A 22,402-nucleotide genomic window follows, 5' to 3' on the forward strand; every position below is an offset into this window, starting at 1 on the left:
TGCAAAGCCCTGTGGAAATTGCAATGGGGGAAAGAATAAGAATAAAGAATAAGAAAGCTTTCGCCAACAGAGAACGAGAATGCCGAGGAGCCATGAAATGAGTGACCACAAAGTAGAGTGATCAAGTGAAGAACTGGTGTGAACTGGTGTGAATATTCGGCTCACTGTGTACCATGGGTTTTCTGTCACCTTCTTCACCGCCGAATGGATGGACGGCTCTCCTCACCACACCCTGCCATCTTCGTCAAGGGACATGATCCGCTTCATAGAGCTCCCTGATGTTCAGATCGAAGGGGATCGAGGTGCCTCAGATTGCTGTCCTCTCTCATCCATCCACAGACGCTTGGCCTCTCTTCGGTGATGCTTGGTTTCTAAAAAGGCCGATGATCTAATGGTTGGAGTTTATTCCATCGTCTAACAATCGATCTAAGGGCCCATAACCAGACACCGCGGCACGGAGTGGAGTTCCTCTCAGAGGGAACGCCTTACGGCGTAATTACGGTATTCCAACCACTATTTTCTGCCATTTTGGCTCCGAAAAATGACATTTCCTAAATTTAAGATCAATTTTCTTTCCTGATTAAAAAATTGAATGATATAAATCAAGTACATTGTTGTAATAATTATTTGCCATTGGTATAAATTTAAATAGTCTAAAAGGTTTGGAGACTAATTGAATCCTATGAACTTGGAGTTTGACTATTAAAGATAACACATGAATGAACTGCCAATGAACTGTGTTCAGAATCTTCCTTTTAACCTCTGAAAAGTAAAGAAACTTTACACTGCCAGGAAACAACACGGGTCCCAAGAGATTTCGAAATTTCCAAAAAGAATAAAATGATAACTCTATAATATGACATTTGGCTGTCAGCGACCTGAAGTTGAAAAAAAAATGTTATTTAAAATGCATTTATGTTACAAATATCCATCAAAGACGCTAAGCGAGATGAATATGCTAACATTACAGATAAAATTAACAAGATCCAACCATCCGCCAAAATGTAGAGAGACCAAAAATACAATTCGCAATATTTTAGTATATATTTCAGTTGTGCTGTAGGGATCTCCCCTCAATACATAAAGAACCAGCCCAGAGATGCTGCATAAAGCTACACTCGCTTAACAAGTTGATATTCCAGATTCTCCTGTAATGTACACTTTTGAGAAAAGCACAGCCTTTCTCTAAAATCTATATACAGCTTCTAGCCATCACAACTTGACGACATGGCTCTCTAAAACTGATAAACTGAGATCTTCTCTTGATTGTGATCGTCGACTCTACAACCGCATTTGACCTCTGTGAGGCGTCCACAAGGGTCCAGTATCAGTTTGTATTTGCCCCACATTGCTTGGAAAACACAATCCAACTGACACAGTTGACTGGTGCTTGAGAGAATCAACATGTTGCACACTTCCACCCGCAAGGCTTTGCGCAAGTCCAAATGGTTGCTGACACCCTGAATTTGAAGGGCTAAGTGGTATCTTTGCTCTTCCATCCCCTGAAAATAATGAAGAAAAATAATTCCAGTTACATTACAGAATATGATGCTTGGGAAAACACAGACAGAAATCATATACAATTTGCAACATCATGATTCATAACTGTTTTAATTTCATTTCAAGGAAGAATAAACAACATTATTAGAATTACATGACAAATGAATTTGGAAGGTTTCCTGTGATGAGATCAATAAAGTAGATACAAAATCCTTCTTGTAAAGTAAAACTAAACAATAGAAATCTTAATGGCGACCACATGAATTTCTATCCCATCCAATCAGGATTAGTAGACTGAGCATGTTATTAAAAGAAGCAAAGCTTCTCCCCCGAACCACTTATAGGGAAGGCAGTTTCACAACACATGAGACAGAATAAAATGGGGGAAACTAGTTGAAGGATCAAAGCACCAAAGACAATAGAAACAGATCTACAAACTGTAGTCCTGGACTTAAATTTCAGTTCAATACATGAGAAGAGTAGAACATGCAGCCTACCTCCTACAATGGATGTCAGCCCATCCCCTAGAATTGCCTTATTTGATCCTTTTTTAGTTTTTTATAGTAGCTTCAACCACACCAGTTAGCAATTCTGGAAATGAGTTCAAACAAATTTAGGAAAATGGAAAAGAAGAGATGAAATTCCTCATTGTAAATAAATGTCAGTTGCATCAGAACCAAGCCCATAAAAAAAGAAATCCAATCAGATCCAAAACGTATCCATGTTTACAGTATGTGTAAACAAAGCTAAAGCTTTTGGAGAGATGCAAAAGTGGTGAACTTCTATTCGATCCTTGCTAATTCTGTCCATGATATGAACAACTTCCCCATATAACTCCGTTTGTCAAGAATAACTTAGAGCAATGCCTTTGGAGAAAAAAGGAAATGATAAGCAAATAATGAGCATGTAAGAGGTTGGGGAAAGTTAAGCCTAGATCACACGGGAAACACATTCAACTTGAGTTTGTCACCATGTTGATGGTTATCCCCTGGATTAACTACCTACGAAGGTGCACTGTCTTCGATATCTCTTGCATGTAAAATTTTCCCTCAATTTCCAGGATCGAAGAAGTATGCATTGTATTAAATTATAACCAAAATTGGAATCAAACTATTCTAATGTTAAAAACTTCTTCTGAATGTCACTCATCAGAAAAGGAATGCATTGCCATGGATCAGTGGCCAATGAAGAGGAGCATAAAAAAAATAGTGACAAGCATGATCTGCAATGTTACAATTGATGTTATAGCTCAGATCTTTTTGACACATTTCACAAGCAGGGAACAAGGAAAGAATCCTGAGCATATGACCAGAAACAAGGGTCAACTAAGATGCCCTAAGGCACATGCCAAGAAACGTGTTGGTGTGAAAACAGAACTAGAGAGGACACTCCTTTGTGACCAGATGCTGAAAAGAGTCATGGCTATGCAGGTTAGCCCAGTAGCAAATTTAGGCACTATGGATCTGGTCTTGAATAGAAAAAACGAAATAACTAATTGCTAGATTCCTGTTTGCATATTAAATACAAGGGGTGAAAAACATATCATTAATAATTTCTCAGTACTACAAGGTACCTCCAGGGAAATACACTTGCTGTTTCTTCAATTTGGTCGCTTCTTTAACATAGTTACGACACATACTAATGACCACACAACATTTCAAATTCAAGTTAGCCTCTTTTCCTAAATGACTATCTCGTCCGTAGAAAAGATCAGCTCTATAAACTCTATTATAAGGTTTATTAAGGAACACACACATGGTATGACTTCTACATTTGAGAAATATATGTGTTTTATAATTAAACAAGCTTTGGGAAGTATCCTGTGTACAGTGTTAAATCTTTTATATTTGCTTTAAGGAAGGCATGCTTTTTGAAATTCATGGAATCTCCAAATGTTTCATTGTCCACTTTGACTGTTTGACATAATCCAACAACGTCAACGATATCATGTAGAATGTCATCGAGTATCCCATTCTTCATATCCACAGTTCTTGACTCACGCAAATGGTGCATCAAAGGCACTTGGTTTCATCCTTGTGAACAAAGCATCCAGGAAGGGAGGCACCTCAGCTCACTTGGAATCCCAGAAACCTGATTATGAGGAAACATTAGATGCAGCCACAATGCCACATTATAATATACCCATTTTCCACACAATACTGCCATAGGTGTTCCCAATCATCTGAAACACTTCATAGACTTTAAAACTGTTCTGCATTTAATTGTGTAGTAATCACAAAAATGAAAAATGTGGAACAGCAATAGCCAAACATATCAAGAGCCCATGAGCTTTTAGTCTTGAACAGCTCATGACCTGAGGATGCCTCTTCTGTGGTTTTACCCTTGTTGAGATTAGTGGAACATGAGAAAATTAATTGACATCCTCAACGGGAGTGAGCTGACTTTATTCCACATACTACAGTTTCACATGTACAGATCCTTTGTTGTGTGTTATTTTTTCATGGAACAAATCATCATCATGAGTATAGTTACATAAATTATAAACTATTGCTAATACTCAGCTGAGCACTAGTCCAAACTAATCGTATTAATCTTCTCAAAACCTTTGGCAAACCAAAGACAACCAAGCATGGCACTCAAGCAACAAACACTTGTAAATTCAATAAGAAACTTAAGTGAAAATTTTATGCAAAAACAGGGGAATCAACATTTCTGTAACCACGGAGGTTAAAAACTTGACATAAGCATAAGATGCAGCGAAGAGTAATAAATGCATAGCCTCTGAAAGAAAAGAGAATTAAAAGGCAACATAAACACAAACATATAGAGGCAGATTGTCAAGTGAGTGAAGGAAAAGAAAAATGATCAATTAAGATTATTCAATTGGTAAAATAAGTTTTTTCTGAGTTAAGGATTCTGTGATGTGAATAACTTTGATTAATTTTTTTTGGATCCATCACACTGAGTTTTTTGAGTTGATATTTGGAGGCTTCGAGCCAGCAAGTGTTTTTTGAGTCCTGATGGTGAGCCACTCTGGCTGGATCAAAATGTCAACTCAAAAAACTCACTGTGATGGATCTGGAAGAATTTAATCAAAATGGCAAAAAAACTGTTGAAGATGAATAATTTAAAGTTTCAGTTACAGAGCTTACCAGAACGACTTGGAGAAATTCCATTACCGATGGAACAATGCAGCACCTAAAGTCCAAGTAATGCTACCAGACCCCACAACTACTTGTTGCTCCTTCAATTGCAAACCATCTCTCAGGAGTGATACTATATATGGAGCACGAAAACAATATTATTCTATAAAAGGCTGTGGAACAACACTCCGCTCAGCATCTTGCCAAGTTTTAGTGTAGAACTCCCGACCCTTCTCTAGAACATCATTAAATGAAGCAGCAGCAGATAGATTAAAAAACTTGAACACAACAAAGAAACCTGACATAGCATAGAATTGCCCTTGAGATTGTTGCTGCTGATCACTGATAGCACAAGGATGTTGTTTGCAGTCTGTCCCTGCCCCCGAATGTGACCATTCAGAGGCATTTATGGTTGATTTCGCTAGAGCTTCACATTCTTCCCAGTTGGGCTCACCAATCAACTCAAGCCCTACTCGAGATTCTTCTTTACTTATGTCTCTTCCACCAACCAGAGGACTTCCATTCTGGAGTAAGAAAGAACACTGAGAACATGAGTATTGCTGTCTATAACCAGCATGTATGCAAGGATGATTGAGATGCAACTGACCACCAGAGAATTTCCCACTGTTAGTTTTTAAATTTTTTCTGAGTAGAAGTACAACGGACTTTTCAAAGGCATCATTTAGGCCATAACCTGTAAGAGAATATGCATTTAGATGGCGTTCCATTGTTCCAATGGTCAGATTCAAGCCATATTTAGACTCAAATGTCACCTGTAATGAGGAACCCCCTAAGTCAAGTGCACCAAACGTCTCCAGAATCGGCATATTCTGCAATCTACCCATCATATAATTAAGAGCTACCCATCCATAGTAAGCCTCTTCTACCCCAGTAATTATCCTAACCCAGTTTCTTCGACACATAAATGGAGATTCTTCTAGAATTGACCATGCCTTGTCCAGGATCCATTCTGAATCTGAACTTGGCATCCTGCGAAGCCCTGCTGTGGCCAAAAGGAAAAGAGGGCTATTTTTATGAGCATGAGCCGGTATTTGCTTTTCAGCCCACTGGAGCAGTGGTTCCATGGCTGACCTCAACCCTGATTCATTGTGTAAAAGTTTATCAAAACCAGGTTCAGTTTCCATGCGATGATAAGCTCGACCATTCTGTTGCCTTGACTTGCCATCAGTACCTTCAGGAAATGGGCGCAGCACCATTGGAAGACTCCCTTGATGCTTGCCATCATCCCGCACCCACTCATACACATAAACTCGGGTACCAGTGCTCCCACAGTCCAAAACTATAGAAAAATGTGATGCCTCTGTACTCCGATAAGATTTTAACCAACCAAATCCCGCAACGATCAGAATTAAAAGCATTAAGAGAAGTAAAAACCCAACAGCCACCTTTAACCAGCATTGTTTTCTCAATGGTGTTGAAGGTAGGCCCTTCTCCTTTGAAAAGCTAGTGCCTCCTCCTGTGCCCTCCCTTATCGATGAAGGTTTTGTTCGAAGAATACCAGCACCGCTCAAGGCTAAATCCCCTTCTTCAGAACCAACCTTGCGGTATGTTGAGAAGTCTTGGAGAGACGATGAAAGCCGCAGGCCACCTGTCTTTCCATAACCTGCCCATGCAGACCTGAAGGGTGAAGCTAAGGGCGGCAATGCAGAAGATGAAACAGAAGAGCCAGAAGCTGATGAAGATGTAGAGAAATGACTCGCCGATGATCTAATGGTTGGAGTTTATTTCATCGTCTAACAATCGATCTAAGGGCCCATAACGAGACACCGCGGCACGGAGGGGAGTTCCTCTCGGAGGGAACGCCTTACGGCGTAAATATAAATATAATTTCTCTTTTCCTAAATTACATACAAATGTCAAACTTACATTTATGAAGACCGAACCTAGTTACGCTTCCTTCACCACCGTCTAATGGCTTCGGAAGAAAATTTAATATTGTGGTTTACTGTTTCTCTCTCGGTAGATTACCAACTACGAGGATTTGCTATAAATTTGGCAAAATCAAGGGTTTTGAAATCTCCATGTCTTGAGGGTTTTGCAACTCCTTGCCAGAATCAAGACTCACCCTTCTTTCCGGATGCTACAAGAGCGACAAAGGACTATTACTCACAAGAGAAAGGGAACTGTCTCGGCGACAGGTAATTCTTTTTCCAACCTTATTTATCCTTGAAATTTCATTCTTCAGAATGTTGCCCGCATTCACAACAACTCTAATCTTGTTGTAAATGTCTACTTCGCAATGTCTAACACAATTTAACAATGTTTACAGAAAAGGCTTTGACTTCCGTGTTAGTTCAGAGAATAGAGCTTAATTAAAACTTCTATGGTAGTAGACAAACATCATAGACAAATCATAGACAATGGAGCAACAACAAAAGAAATTGACAGCAGAAGAGAAAACATAACTTCATATTACACACAGATATTACACACAGAGAGGCATGGGCCTTGGCTTGCAATAACTAGCCAGAGAAATTACAAATTTATGGAGGCTGAAGGAGGATCTAGAATCTTGCATGTGATTCAGATGGAGATCTAGAAGATAATGGCGGTATGGTAGGTTTGGTGCAGGTGTGGCGGTGACGGCTGGGACGACGGATTGTTGGAGAGTTGGTGCCATCATTCGCACAATGTTGAGTTTGGCTTCACACTTAACATTCTCCCACTTGAAGCCAAATAATAGTCATGAATCAAGTCACACCGAGTCCTACCATGCCTCTACATAACTCATGTTTATTTCGTGGTAGAATCTTAGTGAGCATATCAGCAAGGTTCCTATCTGTATGGATCTTTTCCAAGGATAACTGTTCTTCCTCCAACACATGCTGGATCCAATGGTACCTTAAGTCAATGTGCTTGGTTTTTAAATGAAATGTTGGGTTTTTTGCCAAGTGAATGGCACTCTGACTATCACAATATAACACATACTTGTCCTGTTTTATTCCTCTCTCCTAGGAATCACTGCATCCATAAAATCTCTTAACAAGCTTCTGTTGCAGCTATGTACTCTACTTCTGTTGTAGAGAGGGCTACTATTCTTTGTAGCCTTGACACCCAAGATACTGTTGCACCTGCAAATGTATACAATAACCTGTAATGGACTTTCTAGTGTCCATGTCTCCAGCCATATCTGCGTTCACAACAACTCTAATCTTGTTGTAAATGTCTACTTCGCAATGTCTAACATAGTTTAAAAATGTCTACAAAAAAGGATTTGACTTCCGGACATCCGTTATGACTGTCTAAGCTTATGGATTCAATGTTTATTGATTCTCTTCTTTTTTTATTCTTTCACTTTTACTCGGTTGGAGAGGGTTAACTTTCAAAATTCATTTTGAAATGGTAATAACTGTAGTAGACTTACATTCAATAAACTGTAGTTTATTGATTTCGTTGTTTTTTTATTCTTTCACATGTATTCTATCCGACAGGGATAGCTGTTAAAATTCATTTTGAATTGGTAAGGACTGTAACCGACTCTTACATTCAAAAACAATGTATGCATGAATAATTTCTATAAAATAAAACTAACTGCTCTGAGCCAGATGGAGGAAGTAGCTACAATTTTGGTGCACTCAAAAGCATTCTCGACAAACATCACTCCACAAAGAAGTAGAAATTCAATCGATATGCATTGAGGACATTTTTTTAATTTCTGAGAGGACATCTTTTTCGTTTTTAAATGAAAAACGGTCACTACTACATATAGGGGGTTTTAAGACAATATTTGAGTCAATTGTCTTAACTTAAGACAAAAAGAAACTCAAATATTGTCTCTAAGCGGGTGTCTCAAAATATAATGTCTCCAAAATTTGTCTCTATAAAGACAATATAGAACACATATTATTATTGTCTCTATAAAGACAATTTGATTTGTCTCTCTAGAGACAACTTCATTTGTCTTTTTAGAGACAATTCCATAATTCAAACTATTGTCTCTCTAGAGACAATATAAAAAATTATTTTTTAAAAAATAAATGTCCATAATTCAAACTATTGTCTCTCTAGAGACAATATAAAAAATTATTTAAAAAATAAATAAATGTCCATAATTCAAACTATTGTCTCTCTAGAGACAATATAAAAAATTATTTAAAAAAAATAAATGTCCATAATTCAAACTATTGTCTCTCTAGAGACAATATAAAAAATTATTTAAAAAAAAATAAATAAAATCATTTTGAATGTCTGTTGGTCATGCCTTCCATTATGTCTATCGATCTGAATAATTTTCTTAGCCTAAATAGAAGATTCTTCAACCATGCTTCTGTATTCTGCTCTATAACCACGAGGCCTCTTGTTTTGGCCCCATTGTAGGAGAAGATCTCCTCGTTCTGCAACGCAATGCCTTGAGGGTTGGTTTTCTTGGCTAGTCTTTCTATCTTCACTCTTCTCATGGAACGGTTTCGGAATGGAGTTTACGCATTTGAGAGATTTCTGGTGGTTCCCATTGTTGCTTGTCGATGACCCTCCTTTCGTCCTTACTGTCTTTCCTTCCAAAAGGGTACTGGGATGGATCCCATTTAAAATCCTTCCATTCTTGAGGTTTTCTTCCTTCTTGCATAGTTTCACGTGTGTCTTTTTTCCATTACTCATCGGCATAGAATTCGCGCTAGCCCCTTGATATCTGCACAGAGGAATCACGAGCGTAACATAAATTTTTGGCCACAGATTTAGTTTGCAGGTTGAACAGGACAAAATATATGCAACAGAGCTTCATTTTAGAACATATAGGCCACCTTCAATTAGACTCCAAAAGTAAATCTGGTGCACATATTCATCAGTTGTTGGAACTGCAATTGTCTTCAGCAGATAACTTGGCAGGGCTTAAAAAAGAAACATAGCCAAAAAATGGATCTGAATACTTCTTATGAACAGCTCTCAGCTTATTTCCTCCCACATTTAGGTGAAAATCAACCATGAAATACACACATTCCCTGGAACAATGCACATAAATGTTATTACCTCAATGTACAGAGTTAACAAAATGTGCGTACGCCTCCAGACGCTTAGTATGCGCGTTAGTATTAGATAAAGATTCAATTCAGACAGGGTGTTAGTAGCTGAGTTCCAACATATAGTTGATCAAGACACAATGTTTTGGCCATAGCTGATCAACAATGCCTGCCTGTAATTGATGAAGAAATCTAAAATGTCCAGGAGTAGGATTTCTTTAGAAGGGTAAAATCACTAAAAGCATGATGCTTTAAAAATTTTAAGGCTTACTTCAGGTCTGCTTCAGAGTAGCCTATATGAAGGGTAAGTGTTTTGTTCCAACATGGATCCTTCCTCAAAGTGCATCGAGCAGTGTAGACAGCAGCAGCAGCAAGCATTGATGGACTGTACTTGCTCATTATGTACTGAAGAAAACACAGTTCAACCAAGAAGAATGCCAGATTTTCCATCTGAATAATAGACAGTACGACTTGTCAGTACAGCAGGGTATTATTAGGAATACAATGAAGAAAAGTAATTTAAAACATGAATGCTAGATTTTATGAAGCATTTTCAAAAGTAGATTTGATCAATGCCACACAGGCTGCTTTCAAAAATATAAAAGTAGTGTCATTCAAAACTTTACCACTTTGTTGGAATTAGCTGCCTTTAGAAACCTCAGGAGGAATACATATGGAGTGGGAACTGTAAGCTTGAAGTTCAGTTGCTTTAATATCGTATACTCCTGCAAAGTGTTATTATCAATTAATCAGTCAATCTGAATGTTTGGAGACTATGATGCAATCAATGACAAAGAATTATCAGTTAGAGCTAATTACCATGGCCACTATCTGTTCTGACATGCATTCATTTGGGAAGATGCGGATGAAGTCATTGACCTATAGCCAAGTATAAACCAGCTCTTATCAATATTGTGTTACCTATTATAATATAATTTTTGTGCTGATTCCAGCATAAAGCGTAATCTTCTGTAGGAGTAGATATTGTTGGTGTATGTACTTTTATATAGCCAACAAAGTGTTCTTTTAATTAGATATATACACATCCTTTCTTACAGATGTCATCAAGTCATCCTACCTGTGGACGACAGACTTCTTCATATTTGCTAGCTATAAACATTGCAGCGATAGCAAGTAATGGCAAATTCTTCCTTGCAATACTCTGAATAGAAAGCTATCTATCAATGATGTTCACAGTGAGATACAACGTCTCTGGCATTAATTCCAATTCCAGATGCACTTGAAAATTTTAAGATTTTGATGTCAGGCCTAAGAGATAGACCATATAAATCTCTTTTAGATCTAAGTTTGACAGCAAATGGAAGTTGGAACTAGCATAGGAACAAAGTTGTACCTCCACCAACCAGTCAATCACGACTGCCCTCATCTTTGCGTTGCTTTTAACCTGGTTTCTCATATAATCTGGAGGTACGCAACTCACGTCCTGGGCATACATGAATGCCAAATTTTAGTTAAGGAAAATAAAACTTTACCTTCACCCTAAGAAGAAACTGCAATCATTGACAGAGAAACATACCTCAATTGTCCTGTAGAATTTGTATATATCTTCAACTTATTCAACAGCTACCAATTGGTTTTCAATGTTTCCATCATCAATGCTAGGAAGCACCTGATGGGAATCCCTGAATGCATCCTGAAATACATTCATCAAGATTATTAATCTCTTTCAGCCGACTTACATCATAAATAAACACAACACTAACTTGAGGCTATCAAGATAACTAATCATTTTCATCCAACTTACAACATGACTAAACACAAAGCTATCTTAAGGTTATAAAACTTGCTAGTAATTTGGAGTGGACATGGATACTCTTTGGTTTGTGTATATTTGTTGAACAAGAACAAGAAAAGTATAAGAGAGTGACACAGACCTCACTTTGAGATGTTAGCATTGCAGTCTTTGGTTTGTGTATATTTGTTGAACAAGAACAAGAAAAGTATAAGAGAGTGACACAGACCTCACTTTGAGATGTTAGCATTGCAGTCAATGATGGTGCAGTGTGTTTCTTGGCTTTCAGTTGGCTAGGTCTTTCTAATCCCCCTTCTTGTGCACTTGAGTCGATGTTATCACTAATACAAATGACAACGTCATTGCTGGTGGTGCAACTGTCATCATTGGGTAAGTTGGCAAGGCATAAAAAAGCAACATAGCCATGACATGGATCTGAATACTTCTCATGAACATATCTCAGCTCATTTCTTCCTACACTTAAGTGGTTTCACATTCCCTGGAACAAGTAAATTAAATGTTATTCCTTAACAACGTACAGGGTTAACTAAATGTGCACACACCCCAGACAGTTTGATGTGCACATTTGTCAATCTTTCCCATATGTAGAATTAGATACAATTTCAGACAGGTTGCCAATAAATTAGTGTTGTAGCAGGTCCACTAGGTTTTGGATATATAATCTACAGATTGCATAATTCATGGAAATTCCTAAGATATTTAGGAGTAAGTATCCTTTGGAAGGTTAAACTCATTAAAAGCATGGTGCCTTGAGAACTAGAAGACTTACTTGAGATCTTCTTTTGAGTAGCCTGTGTGAAGAGCAAGTGTTTTACTCCAACATGGATCCTTCTTCAAAGTGCATTGAGCAGTGTAGACAGCAGCAGCAGCAAGGATTGATGGACTGTATTTGATCATTTTGTAATGAAGCAAACACAGCTCAACCAAGTAAAATGCTAGATTTTCTATCTGAACCATGCGATAATACATTTTAATTTTTAACAGTAAAGGAGAGGATTATTAGGAAATACAATGAAGAAAAGACATTTAAACCAAAATCTCAATTTTCCAGAAGCATTTTGAAAGTCAATTTGATCAATACATCAGAAGATTATTCTGACAATACAAAAGAAACAGTGGAGTTCATCACTTTACCACTTTGTCAGGACCAACTGCCTTGAGAAACCTGACAAGGAATACATATGGAGTGGGAACGGTAAGATTGAATTCCAATCGATTTAATATTGTATGCTCCTGCCAAGTATCATTATCAATGTATCACTCACACTGAATCTTTAAAATCTATTGTAATTAAATGAAACAGAAAGATATCAGCTAGAGATAATTACCATGGCTACTATCATTTTGGATGTGTATTGGTATCCTGAGATGCAGATCAATTCATTGACCTGTAACCAAATATGAATTGATTCTTCTTATGTCAATGTTCAACAGCCAACCAGGTATTCTATCAATTAGATATATGCAAAAGGTTTCCTTACAGTCATGCTTACGGATGTCAGTAAGTCATCCTACTTGAGGAGTGTAGGTATCTTGAAATTTGCAAGCTATAAACATCGCAGCGATACCCACTAATTGTAATTCCCACTTCCTAGCAATATAAATAGAAAGGTATCTATCCATAATGTTTACAGTGAGATACAATGTTTCTGGCATTAGTTCACATTTGTGATGCACCTGCAAAATTTAATATTTCGAGGTAAAGCCTAAGAAATTGCCCACATAAAGTTCTTCTAGATCCAACATTGGCAGCAAACGAAGTTAGGATAGGAACTAATTTGTACCTGTATCAACCAATCAATCAGGGTTGCCCTCATTGTCTCATTGATTTCATCCTGCCTTTTCATATAATCTAGAGGTACACGGCTCATGTTCTGGACATACGGGACTGCCAATGATTACTAAATGAAAATTAAAAATTTACCTTCACATTCACACAAATCTCCAATCATTGATAGAGAAACATACCTCAATCTTCTGATAGGACTTGTATATGTCTCCAACATATTCTGCAACTGCCAATTGGTTTCCGAGGTCTCCATCATCAATGCTAGGGAGAACCTCTTGAACGTCCTGAAATACCCCCATCAAAATTATTAATCATTTTTATCCAAACTACATAATAGATAAACAGAAATCAATCTTACAGCTATAAAACCTCTTAGTAATTGGGCGTGGATGTGGGTACCTTTGGCTGATATATATTTGGATTTGAGCCAGTACATAAAACAAGAAAAGTATCAGAAAACTAATAAACTTAATCAATAAGACAGACCTCACTTCGAGCTGTTAGCACCGCAGTCTGTGACTGTGCTATGGGTTTCATTGCTTTGAGTTGGCTAGATGTTTGTAATCCCCCATCTTGTGCACTTGAGTCTTAAACAGCCAATTTTCAATCACAAAATAGAAACAGACGTTGGAAAGTTGATGACGAAGTATTGATGAGGTTGGGAGGATTAATTAATAGGTAATTGTTTATATAATCATTGGATCCAATGATGACTACATAAATGGCGTTCTTGATGAGATTTGTTGCATTAGCTTCTCCTACGAGCACTCCCAGTTGGAGTGTGGTGCTTTCAAACCATGTTACCTGTCCTGCAAAGTCCCTGCAACCAATCTGCGCCATTCCAAAAAAATCAATGTTCATCTATGCATGTTCAAAATTTAAATATCACACTCACATCCAACAACTAGGGCCGTGAACATTGTAAACTATTTGGTTATTATCATGTATTTGAAGCATAAGGGGGAAATTCTCTTATGTTAATTGTTTATTAGGGAAATGGAATGTGAGAAAAAGGCCTAATTGCGTTTGAAGTTGTTCATATTAGTTAGCTTTCCAAAATATTCTAAAATTGAAAATCAAGTTTCACTCGTATTACGAAAGAAAAACCAAAAATAGGTAATATATTAATTGGAAGGCATGGATTGAAATCGATATTGCCAGATACTTTATTATTAGAAAAGCTGTCATTTCAAAGGATATTTTAAACATAATTTACAAGGATAGATCAGTTGGCTTGCATGGGGTGTAGTTCTCATTGGCTTGCATGGGTGTAGTTCTTATTAGGTTATAAGTTCAAATTTTATAGGGTTGAAAATAGAAATTATTTTGGAGAATTCAATTTCCCAAAAAATTTCCAATCTCCCACAATCATCTTATTATAAGTTAATCAAGAAAAAAATGCACTAGAAAATAAGCAATTGAATAGGTAAATTTGCCTTGTCCATTAACAGCAACAACAATTCCAGACTTGATACAAGAGGGAAGCTTTGGTAAGAAACAATCAAAAAACACAACCTATGAATTCAGCTTGGGAATATATGAATCAAAAAGCACACAACCTAGGAATTCAGCTTAAGTTCTATAAGGATATGGAATATATGAATCAAGAAGAGCAAAGCTGATGATGAAGTACATATAATACAGAGAGATGTTCAAGTAAAGAAGAATCACATAATAAAATAATTTGAAATTTTAAAGATGTTTTGAAATTTAACAGAATAAAGTCCATTGTTTAAATTTACTCATCAAAATTTTAAATAAAAATAATACATAATAAAACATATTTGAATGCCCCTTCTACCGGGCAACTAAAACGCCCTACTTTCATGCCCATCATAGATTTGCAAATTCTGAATGATAAATTGTTGGATTCGCAATTTTGATGAGCAGAGCCACAAAACCTCTAAGAATCCAAAACCTTTATTGCACGAAATTGCAACTTTTAGTTTGTGGAATTGCAGTTTCAGATTTGCCATCAAATATATGATGGAAGAATACTCGGAAGGGCGAAAAAAAATAGGCACGGGAAAGTGAACCTTTAACTAACGCTTAGCCTAGACTTACTTGAATAGTTTACAGAGCTGGAAGAATTAAGTAGTTATAGCATGTTTTATAGTTTAAAACAACAGTATATAAATAGAAGGTAGAGATAACGTTGGACGTAAATAGCAGCTCTCCATTAGCTTCTGCGTTTTTTGGCTGGCTATGAGTCAGTAGATTGGGTGTTGGGCTCATCATCACATCATCTTTTCGGTTGCATTATAGTATTTTTGGGAATGAAATGATTATTGAGTTTAGAAGTTCATTGAATCTAAAGTCTCATTCTAAAGCCTAGTACAAGGAATGTGTAAATTTGTTTATTATTGGACATGTCTCTTTAAAATTAAAATAAAATTTTATGAGCTAAATAAAAAATTAAGGTAAGCTATAATAAATAAATAAATGAATATGATCTAAAGTAATTAGAAGTAAAAAAAATATTTGTGAGCAAGATGTTTAAATTTTATACTTTTCAAAAAGAGATTTAAATAAACTATTTGAAAATCAATATTAACTAATTTATGTAGATATCAACGATAGAAAAAGAAAATTGTTGAATTGAGGCTTCTGTGATCTATGCTCATATATATGAATTACAGGTCACTTGATATATGAGATTAATAGCTAACTCAAAATAGATAATGTTATTGGTAGTAGAAGAATTTGGATTATCCACAACAATTTTCATAGTTTGTCCACATTTCGAATTCCAAAGTGGATCCATTTTGGGATAAGTCACACAAAATATGAAAACAATTGTGGATAAACAAAAGTCTTCTTTTACCAATGAATGTCACAGAAATCAGAAATCTAATAATGTTATTGGTTTAAAAGTTTATTAGTGTTGCAAATTTTGATGTAATGAAAAATTCAATCAACAACTTTTTACAAATTAAATCTTTAACAAATTTCAAAATTTTTTCTGTTAAATTTCATTAAAAACATATATTTTAATTTACACATTTCAAAATATTTTAAAATTATAAAAAAAATATTTCTAAAATATAACATATTTTCATCGAATTCCAAAATATTCTATAATTGTAATCGAGTTCAGCTCAACACCACCAGCCATCTTTTCCAGTCAAATCAAAACACAAAGAAAACTGTTCTACTTAAACCAATTTGATGCTAATTACATACCAGTGTCCCTCCAACCACTAAGCCCCAGCCTGAGAGAGCATCAAATTATTATATTGCAGAGAGATAGTACTTACAAAATCCAAACCAGTTCCAGGAAGTATGCCGGCAGCAGCAGATGCATAGTTAACTCCATTGAGGATTATGTTGCCCGTTGCATTGGGGTCCAGGTATGCTGGTATCAGAGGAAAATTGAAATACTCTCCTGCAGAAAAAAGAAAAAACATGAATGAGGCATGAATGCAGGTATTTGAGATTAATATGCATGGCTCAACTAGGGTTGTAAAAATATTACCAACGAAATCCACGACGGTCTTGCCATTGCAGAATCTACCCATGGGATTGAAGGGCCCGCCAGGATTGAAATCGATTCCATATAGGGAGCTGATCCTCAAATTCCAAGCCTGTTTGAAGAGATTGAATTTGAAGGAAAAGATACAGAAAGTTACGGTACATATTTCTTCTCAAAAATTTATTGACAATAATACTAAAACACTAGAGCAGTGCTTATTCTATAGGAATAAATTGTTGTGGTGGCTGGCAATTGAGCTGCCCTCCATTTTGATATTCTAGGGAAGAGGGGGAATCATGAGAAGTTTTCCTTAGAAAACAAATATAGAAGCTAAAGGAATAAAGGCTAAACTTAAAAAACAAATTAAGTAAAAATATAAACTAAAACTAAAACTAAGAAACCAAACTCTGAGGTGGCAGGTGTAATAGGGATCCTCCTTGATCCCAGAGGAAATCAAGAACTAAGTTTAAGAAAGGGGTTTAGAAGAATCCACCAAACATCAAGCAGAGGCGTGCCATTGTTTCAAGGGTTGAAAAGTCCCAAGCCAAGAGAAATAAATTGACTTACAGTACTTGGGGGCTCTACGGTTATAGTTCAGCATATGCAAAACCAATCAAGCCCTCGAGATATGTGTCTAGGTAGACTCATTCGTAGTGCTCAAGTGCCAGCAAGGAGCTTCAAAAAAATAGAATTCTACCAAGTTTAGACCTTCAGGAAAATGAAGTAACTTTGATAGACAATGGAAAGTTATGCATAAATGGGCGGGCTCCAACTATTTCACATCTTCCTTTAACATTCAAAGTACACAATATATCATAAGAATGAAGGAAACACACATATTCAAGAGAAGTGGAGGAGCATCATTATGGTGAAAGAATGGGCACTAAAGTCCTCCCAGTATCTGGTAACCTGTCATTTACTCTGACGCATGGTGAAGTTTATCAACTCTGAGTGATGGATTGGAAGGTTGAGGGTGGGATTCTCAATCTCTGGAGAAGTTGATCACTAGTCAATGATCAACTGACCTTGTATCCATGTGTTCTTTGTGGCATGGTTTTGGGTTTCTCTGGTATTTGGTTCCTCCGTCTGTGGCGGGACATGGCTGCTCTTAAGCATCATTTGGCTCAGTGTTTTCAGATTTTGCAGTTCAAAGTTGGATTGGGTAATGTTGAAGAATGTAGATATGGTCAGTATTCATAATATTATTTTATTGATGTACTTTTGAATAATTAAAATTATTATTGACAAGCATGTTCTTCATGCTTTGTATGGGTCAAAAAAAAATATAGAAGGGCATGTTCTTCGTGCCCCTTTCAAATGAATAAAATTGAATTTTGTTAAGTGCCATTTACCCTACCAAGTTGGCAAGTCGGCCCTCCTAACCCTCATGTCGGCTCAGCTTAAGTGGCACCCTTTCGCATGGCTTGGAGACTATACATATAGCCCACTCGCATTCCTCATTTGATACATCTCACACACATATATTTCTGATCTCAGAGGCCGAAAACAGAAGTAAAACATATCTCTAATCTGCCCTTGCTCAAGAAGACTTGGAAGGTCAAGTAGAAGACAAAGCCTAAGGCATAATTTTCTGGGGTTTTGTGGCTCGTTCCTATGGAAGTAAGTGTGAAGTCTGAGGCATATTACTCTGTGAAATAATGAGAAGTGGAACCATGTGAAGTTTGAGGCTTTTATTCTGAAGTATAATGCTAAGCTCTGTGGCATAATCTGAGGCTGAGGCAGAAGGCAAAATTCGGCTTTTGGAGAACTGAAGCAGACCTCTTTTGTGGACAGATTTGGAAGCATTTTGTCTTGGTATGCTCGAGGGTTGACTTGGCACTTGGAGGTTGGTTATCTTAGCTACATTACTGGTTGGTTTGTATATGACTTGATGTCTTGTTGACTTGATTTCATAAGGAAAGGATTGTTGGGTTTCTCCCCTTAGAGTGGGGTTTTCCCGTGTAACTTCTTGTGTGGCTGTCTCTTCATGTTTTTATGTTGTAGTTCTCTGTATAATTGTTTTATGTTGCATAATAAATAAAATAAAATATCAACCTGAGTGTAAAATCATAACAAACAATTATCGAGTTAAGAGAACTACCAAAATTCAACAGGTAAGCTGTCCTGTGGCAAATTGAATTGATTTAAGTGAAGGTTCTCTTCCCAGCAGGTGGCACAATATCTGTTGGGGAGATCTAGAAAAGAAAGGTGGGACACAATCATTTGGGTCGGTGTATTCTTTGTGAGTCCTCAGACCTTTGAAGAGCCCAGATAATAAATGATCACCAAGTTGAGACATGCAAGTAGCCCTTCCATACTTCAACAGCAGAATGACTATTATTCTAATTGTAGATAGAAAAGTGACGCAGAGATTTATGGGAAATTGACATGTCAAAGTAAGCAAATACAGAAGGTGGAAGCAACTTTATGACACCCTATGAGCTGACTCTAGGCCTAGCCAGAAGCTCACACTTAAATGAAGACACTTCACATTCTAGGGTCATCCCTCCAAAGGCATCCATTGGCTTGGTTTGTATTGCAGTGAAAGATGAGGCAACTGTTCAGCAAACTTCTCGTGACATGGAGATCAGAAATACAGCTCTGGAATTCAATCTTCCGGCAGCCATCAAGCAAGAAGCCCTTGGCAGACATGATTTCATTTAAGTTTAGGTTTTTATTATGTATTGCAAAGTAGTTTTTTTACCAGTTTAGTATGCTAGACATTGTACCTGTTGGCTTTACAGCTATACCTCCAGAAAGGTAAGAATAGACGGCAATTTTTAAATTTCGAGTCTTTTTGAAAGACAATTGTCATACCATTATTTTTGTTCTGTTATCTTACTTTTTGGCTTGGCCACAGCCATCTTTTAATACAAATGATATCCTTTCCTATTAAAATCAACTAAGAAACCAAACCCAATACTAATTAAGAATATAATCTGAGATGCTCTGTTTTTTGTACATGTAAATACTTGTCCAGAGAAGGATTGATGAATGTCTCTTGCTTATGTTGTTTTGCTGACCTCCCACTAAGAACAGCTCACCTTGGATTTTATAGCTTCCATTTTCTTTTATGGTGTGTAAATTTATTGGCAGATATTGGAGAGAAATACAAGGATTATCTACACGTTTGTAGAAAAACAACCCAAATTTCCCTTTTTGCGGAGTTAGGAATGGTGCAATGAAGAGGATAGTTGTTTAGTGTGTAGATTTAATGGCAGATATAATACAAGGATTGTCTACATGTTTGTCGAAAAACAACCCAAATTTCCCTCTTGGCGGAGATAGGAATGCTGCAATGAAGAAGATAGCTGTTTAGAGAAGAATAATAGTTTGGATGAGCTGAATTTAATGTGCATCACAAGCGCTTCCTTCAGTGCTCTAAATATATCAAATAAGAAGATACCTATGTCCTCTACTAGCAAAACATGCCCATGTAGCATCATACTAAGTCACCAGGTAAAAAAGAGAGATCATTCATTAACCTCCTTCATTAACCACAACAAATGTTTGAAATGCAAACAAACATATTTTAAAAAATCAGTTAACCCTTCAGAGGGTTTTTTTATTGAAATGTAATAATCAATGGCTCACCTCTCTGGTGATGTGGGTACAAATACATCCCAAAAACAACGAAAAATGCTGGCAAAAACAATACATCAGAAAGTACCCTTTTATTGACATAATAGCGTCCAAACTTCCCTATAAAGAAAAAGATACATAGAACACAAGAGCACTGCAACTACCAACCCAATAACGGCTAGATGTTTTTCTTTTCCGACGTCAGCACTTCCGCAGAATCTTAAGCCCAGTAGAATAGCGATCCAGACATCATAGAAACCCAAATAACCCTAACCCTAACAGTCACTAATTCAAGGGACTCCAATGAGGACAATGAACCCTAACAAAATTAACCACACTATATGTACCAGTAAAAGAGCCTGCCCAGACAAAAGGCCGCTTCCTCCATTGCCCACTTCACAGAAACCGATCTCGGCCACTTCTACGCCGGCGCACTGAGCATCTGCACACCCACACCAATATGTAATGCCATCAACACCACACATTGGATCGGGTCTGAAACAGCTTACCAGACAAGAAACAGACTTGTTATTCTCATTGCAGACCGATAATCTTCTGGTATTTCCCTCACTGGGGAGAGCAATGGCGATTTCATTCTCAGGCCCTGACAACGCGGCTCCCAGTAAGGCATTTGTGATCAGGTAAAGCAGGAACAATACGAAACCTGGCTGCACATAACCAGCCATGGCATTGACCTTTTAGATTGCATCTGTTGCTGCTCCGGCCCAATTCATACATACAAATAGCAGACCAGATGAGAGCACAGCAGCTTCCTACCAAATTCCAACTAAGCCAACCAAGACTTTGTCTCACGCATACGGGAAAGAATATGATGGACCATGAGGTAAATGCAGAGAAATCTGATGAAAAAAAAAGGTTTAAATTGGTACAATGGAGTCTGACATTTATATGAGCAAGTGTTTAAACCTCCATACAACCGAAAATATAGAACTAACCCATGCATCTTTATACATTGTTTCCCGTCCACCTCGAAGACATGATTATAGGACCTCAGCGTGCACAGATGCCACAGCCATATTCAACAGTGACATTGGCAAGCTTGGTTTCTCTGGATTTCTGCGCAACAGATTTTCTGCAACTATTTTTAGTTATTTCTATATTTTGTAATATGATGCCATTTTGAATACAAAGACGTGCATGAATATATGATCCAGGGAGGTTTGACAGATGTCAATAAGAGAATGAAAGTGTTGACGAAGAAGTTGATGCATAGTAAGGCCTATCGGCCTAATTACATTCACAGTCAGCTGGACAAAATCGTGTCGATCATGAAAATAAATAAACTTTCACAATACAAGCATAAATTCTTTAAAATTTCTTCTTTGAACAACTTCCAACAACATTATAGAATCAAGCTCCGACAAGGAAGTGGAGGATAATTTTGATTCAAAGAATTCTTACCTTGAACTAAGGTAATGGGATTCGATCCCTCTGAATTCTGCGCGCTATTGGAGTGTGGTAATGGGATTCGATCCCTCCAAAGTCTACTCACTATTGGACTGCACGTAATGCTCCGGAAGAAAGAGATTTGTTCTTGAAACTGAAAAGGTAGGGTAGGATGGGAGGCATAAGACCCCCTTGGCGAAATCTGGCTCTATCTAGAACCTACGCCAAAACTTACGCTAATGTAATTATGTAAGTCTTTAACCATAAAATTCATTGATATTATGTTAAGTGTGTTCTCATCGGTATGAGTGTGTTTTACATTTATTGCTTCTTTACACCTTGAGTACTATTATTTCTTATATATATTTTTTGTTTGTTTTTCTAGTTGTTGGAGGAGTTTGGTAATACAATTTTTTTAATTTTAAGTTAATAAAAGTTTTATTTTAATGCAAAAATGAGTTTGATATAAATATTTCATTTATAATGCTAGTAATTTTATAAATTTAAAATTATTTTTCTCAAATTTCAAAGTGAATGGTAAAAATACATAGTCTTAAGGGTCAACCTAGTTAGTTGAGTTCCCATTGTTAAAAAATATTTTCTATTAAAAGGTCACTTGTTTAATTATCTTGACGTTATTGGAGTAAGACTTCATGGTCGAGCTTATAGGTTGTGATCATTTCAAGTAGATTTGCCTGGCACAAATTGATACATATTTTATATGTTTTATAATGTTGATAATATAATTATGTTGGAGTGGAAGAACATGAAGAATTGTCCATGTACTCTTGATGGTTT

General features: G+C 36.8%; 2 protein-coding genes and 2 pseudogenes across 3 annotated transcripts; all 4 read right to left on the minus strand.

Annotated features, from left to right (window-relative positions):
- Nucleotides 1-1,376: 1,376 nt before the first annotated feature.
- LOC149193004 (putative apyrase 7 pseudogene) lies at nucleotides 1,377-7,753 on the minus strand (annotated as a pseudogene). Its single transcript, XR_016255022.1, has 3 exons — nucleotides 7,689-7,753; nucleotides 4,614-6,332; nucleotides 1,377-1,502 (listed from the first exon to the last, which is right to left on the minus strand). The product of XR_016255022.1 is annotated as a putative apyrase 7 pseudogene (transcript).
- Nucleotides 7,754-9,405: 1,652 nt separating this feature from the next.
- LOC149193005 (G2/mitotic-specific cyclin S13-7-like) lies at nucleotides 9,406-12,323 on the minus strand (annotated as a pseudogene).
- LOC149193006 (G2/mitotic-specific cyclin-2-like) lies at nucleotides 12,177-13,726 on the minus strand. Its single transcript, XM_089406516.1, has 6 exons — nucleotides 13,630-13,726; nucleotides 13,323-13,427; nucleotides 13,139-13,228; nucleotides 12,870-13,031; nucleotides 12,683-12,742; nucleotides 12,177-12,587 (listed from the first exon to the last, which is right to left on the minus strand). Exons 1-6 carry the CDS (start codon nucleotides 13,678-13,680, stop codon nucleotides 12,480-12,482), a joined length of 576 nt encoding a protein of 191 aa, XP_089262642.1. The 5' UTR covers nucleotides 13,681-13,726; the 3' UTR covers nucleotides 12,177-12,479.
- Nucleotides 13,727-20,381: 6,655 nt separating this feature from the next.
- LOC149193007 (uncharacterized) lies at nucleotides 20,382-21,032 on the minus strand. The gene has a single exon (XM_089406517.1). The coding sequence runs from the start codon at nucleotides 20,881-20,883 to the stop codon at nucleotides 20,488-20,490; it is 396 nt and encodes a 131-aa protein (XP_089262643.1). The 5' UTR covers nucleotides 20,884-21,032; the 3' UTR covers nucleotides 20,382-20,487.
- Between the last annotated feature and the right edge of the window lie 1,370 nt (nucleotides 21,033-22,402).

This window comes from Pinus tabuliformis, chromosome 2_2 (genome assembly GCF_031772625.1).
Source record: "Pinus tabuliformis cultivar Carrire ecotype Pingquan chromosome 2_2, CPIR1, whole genome shotgun sequence".
Lineage (NCBI taxonomy): Eukaryota > Viridiplantae > Streptophyta > Pinopsida > Pinales > Pinaceae > Pinus > Pinus tabuliformis.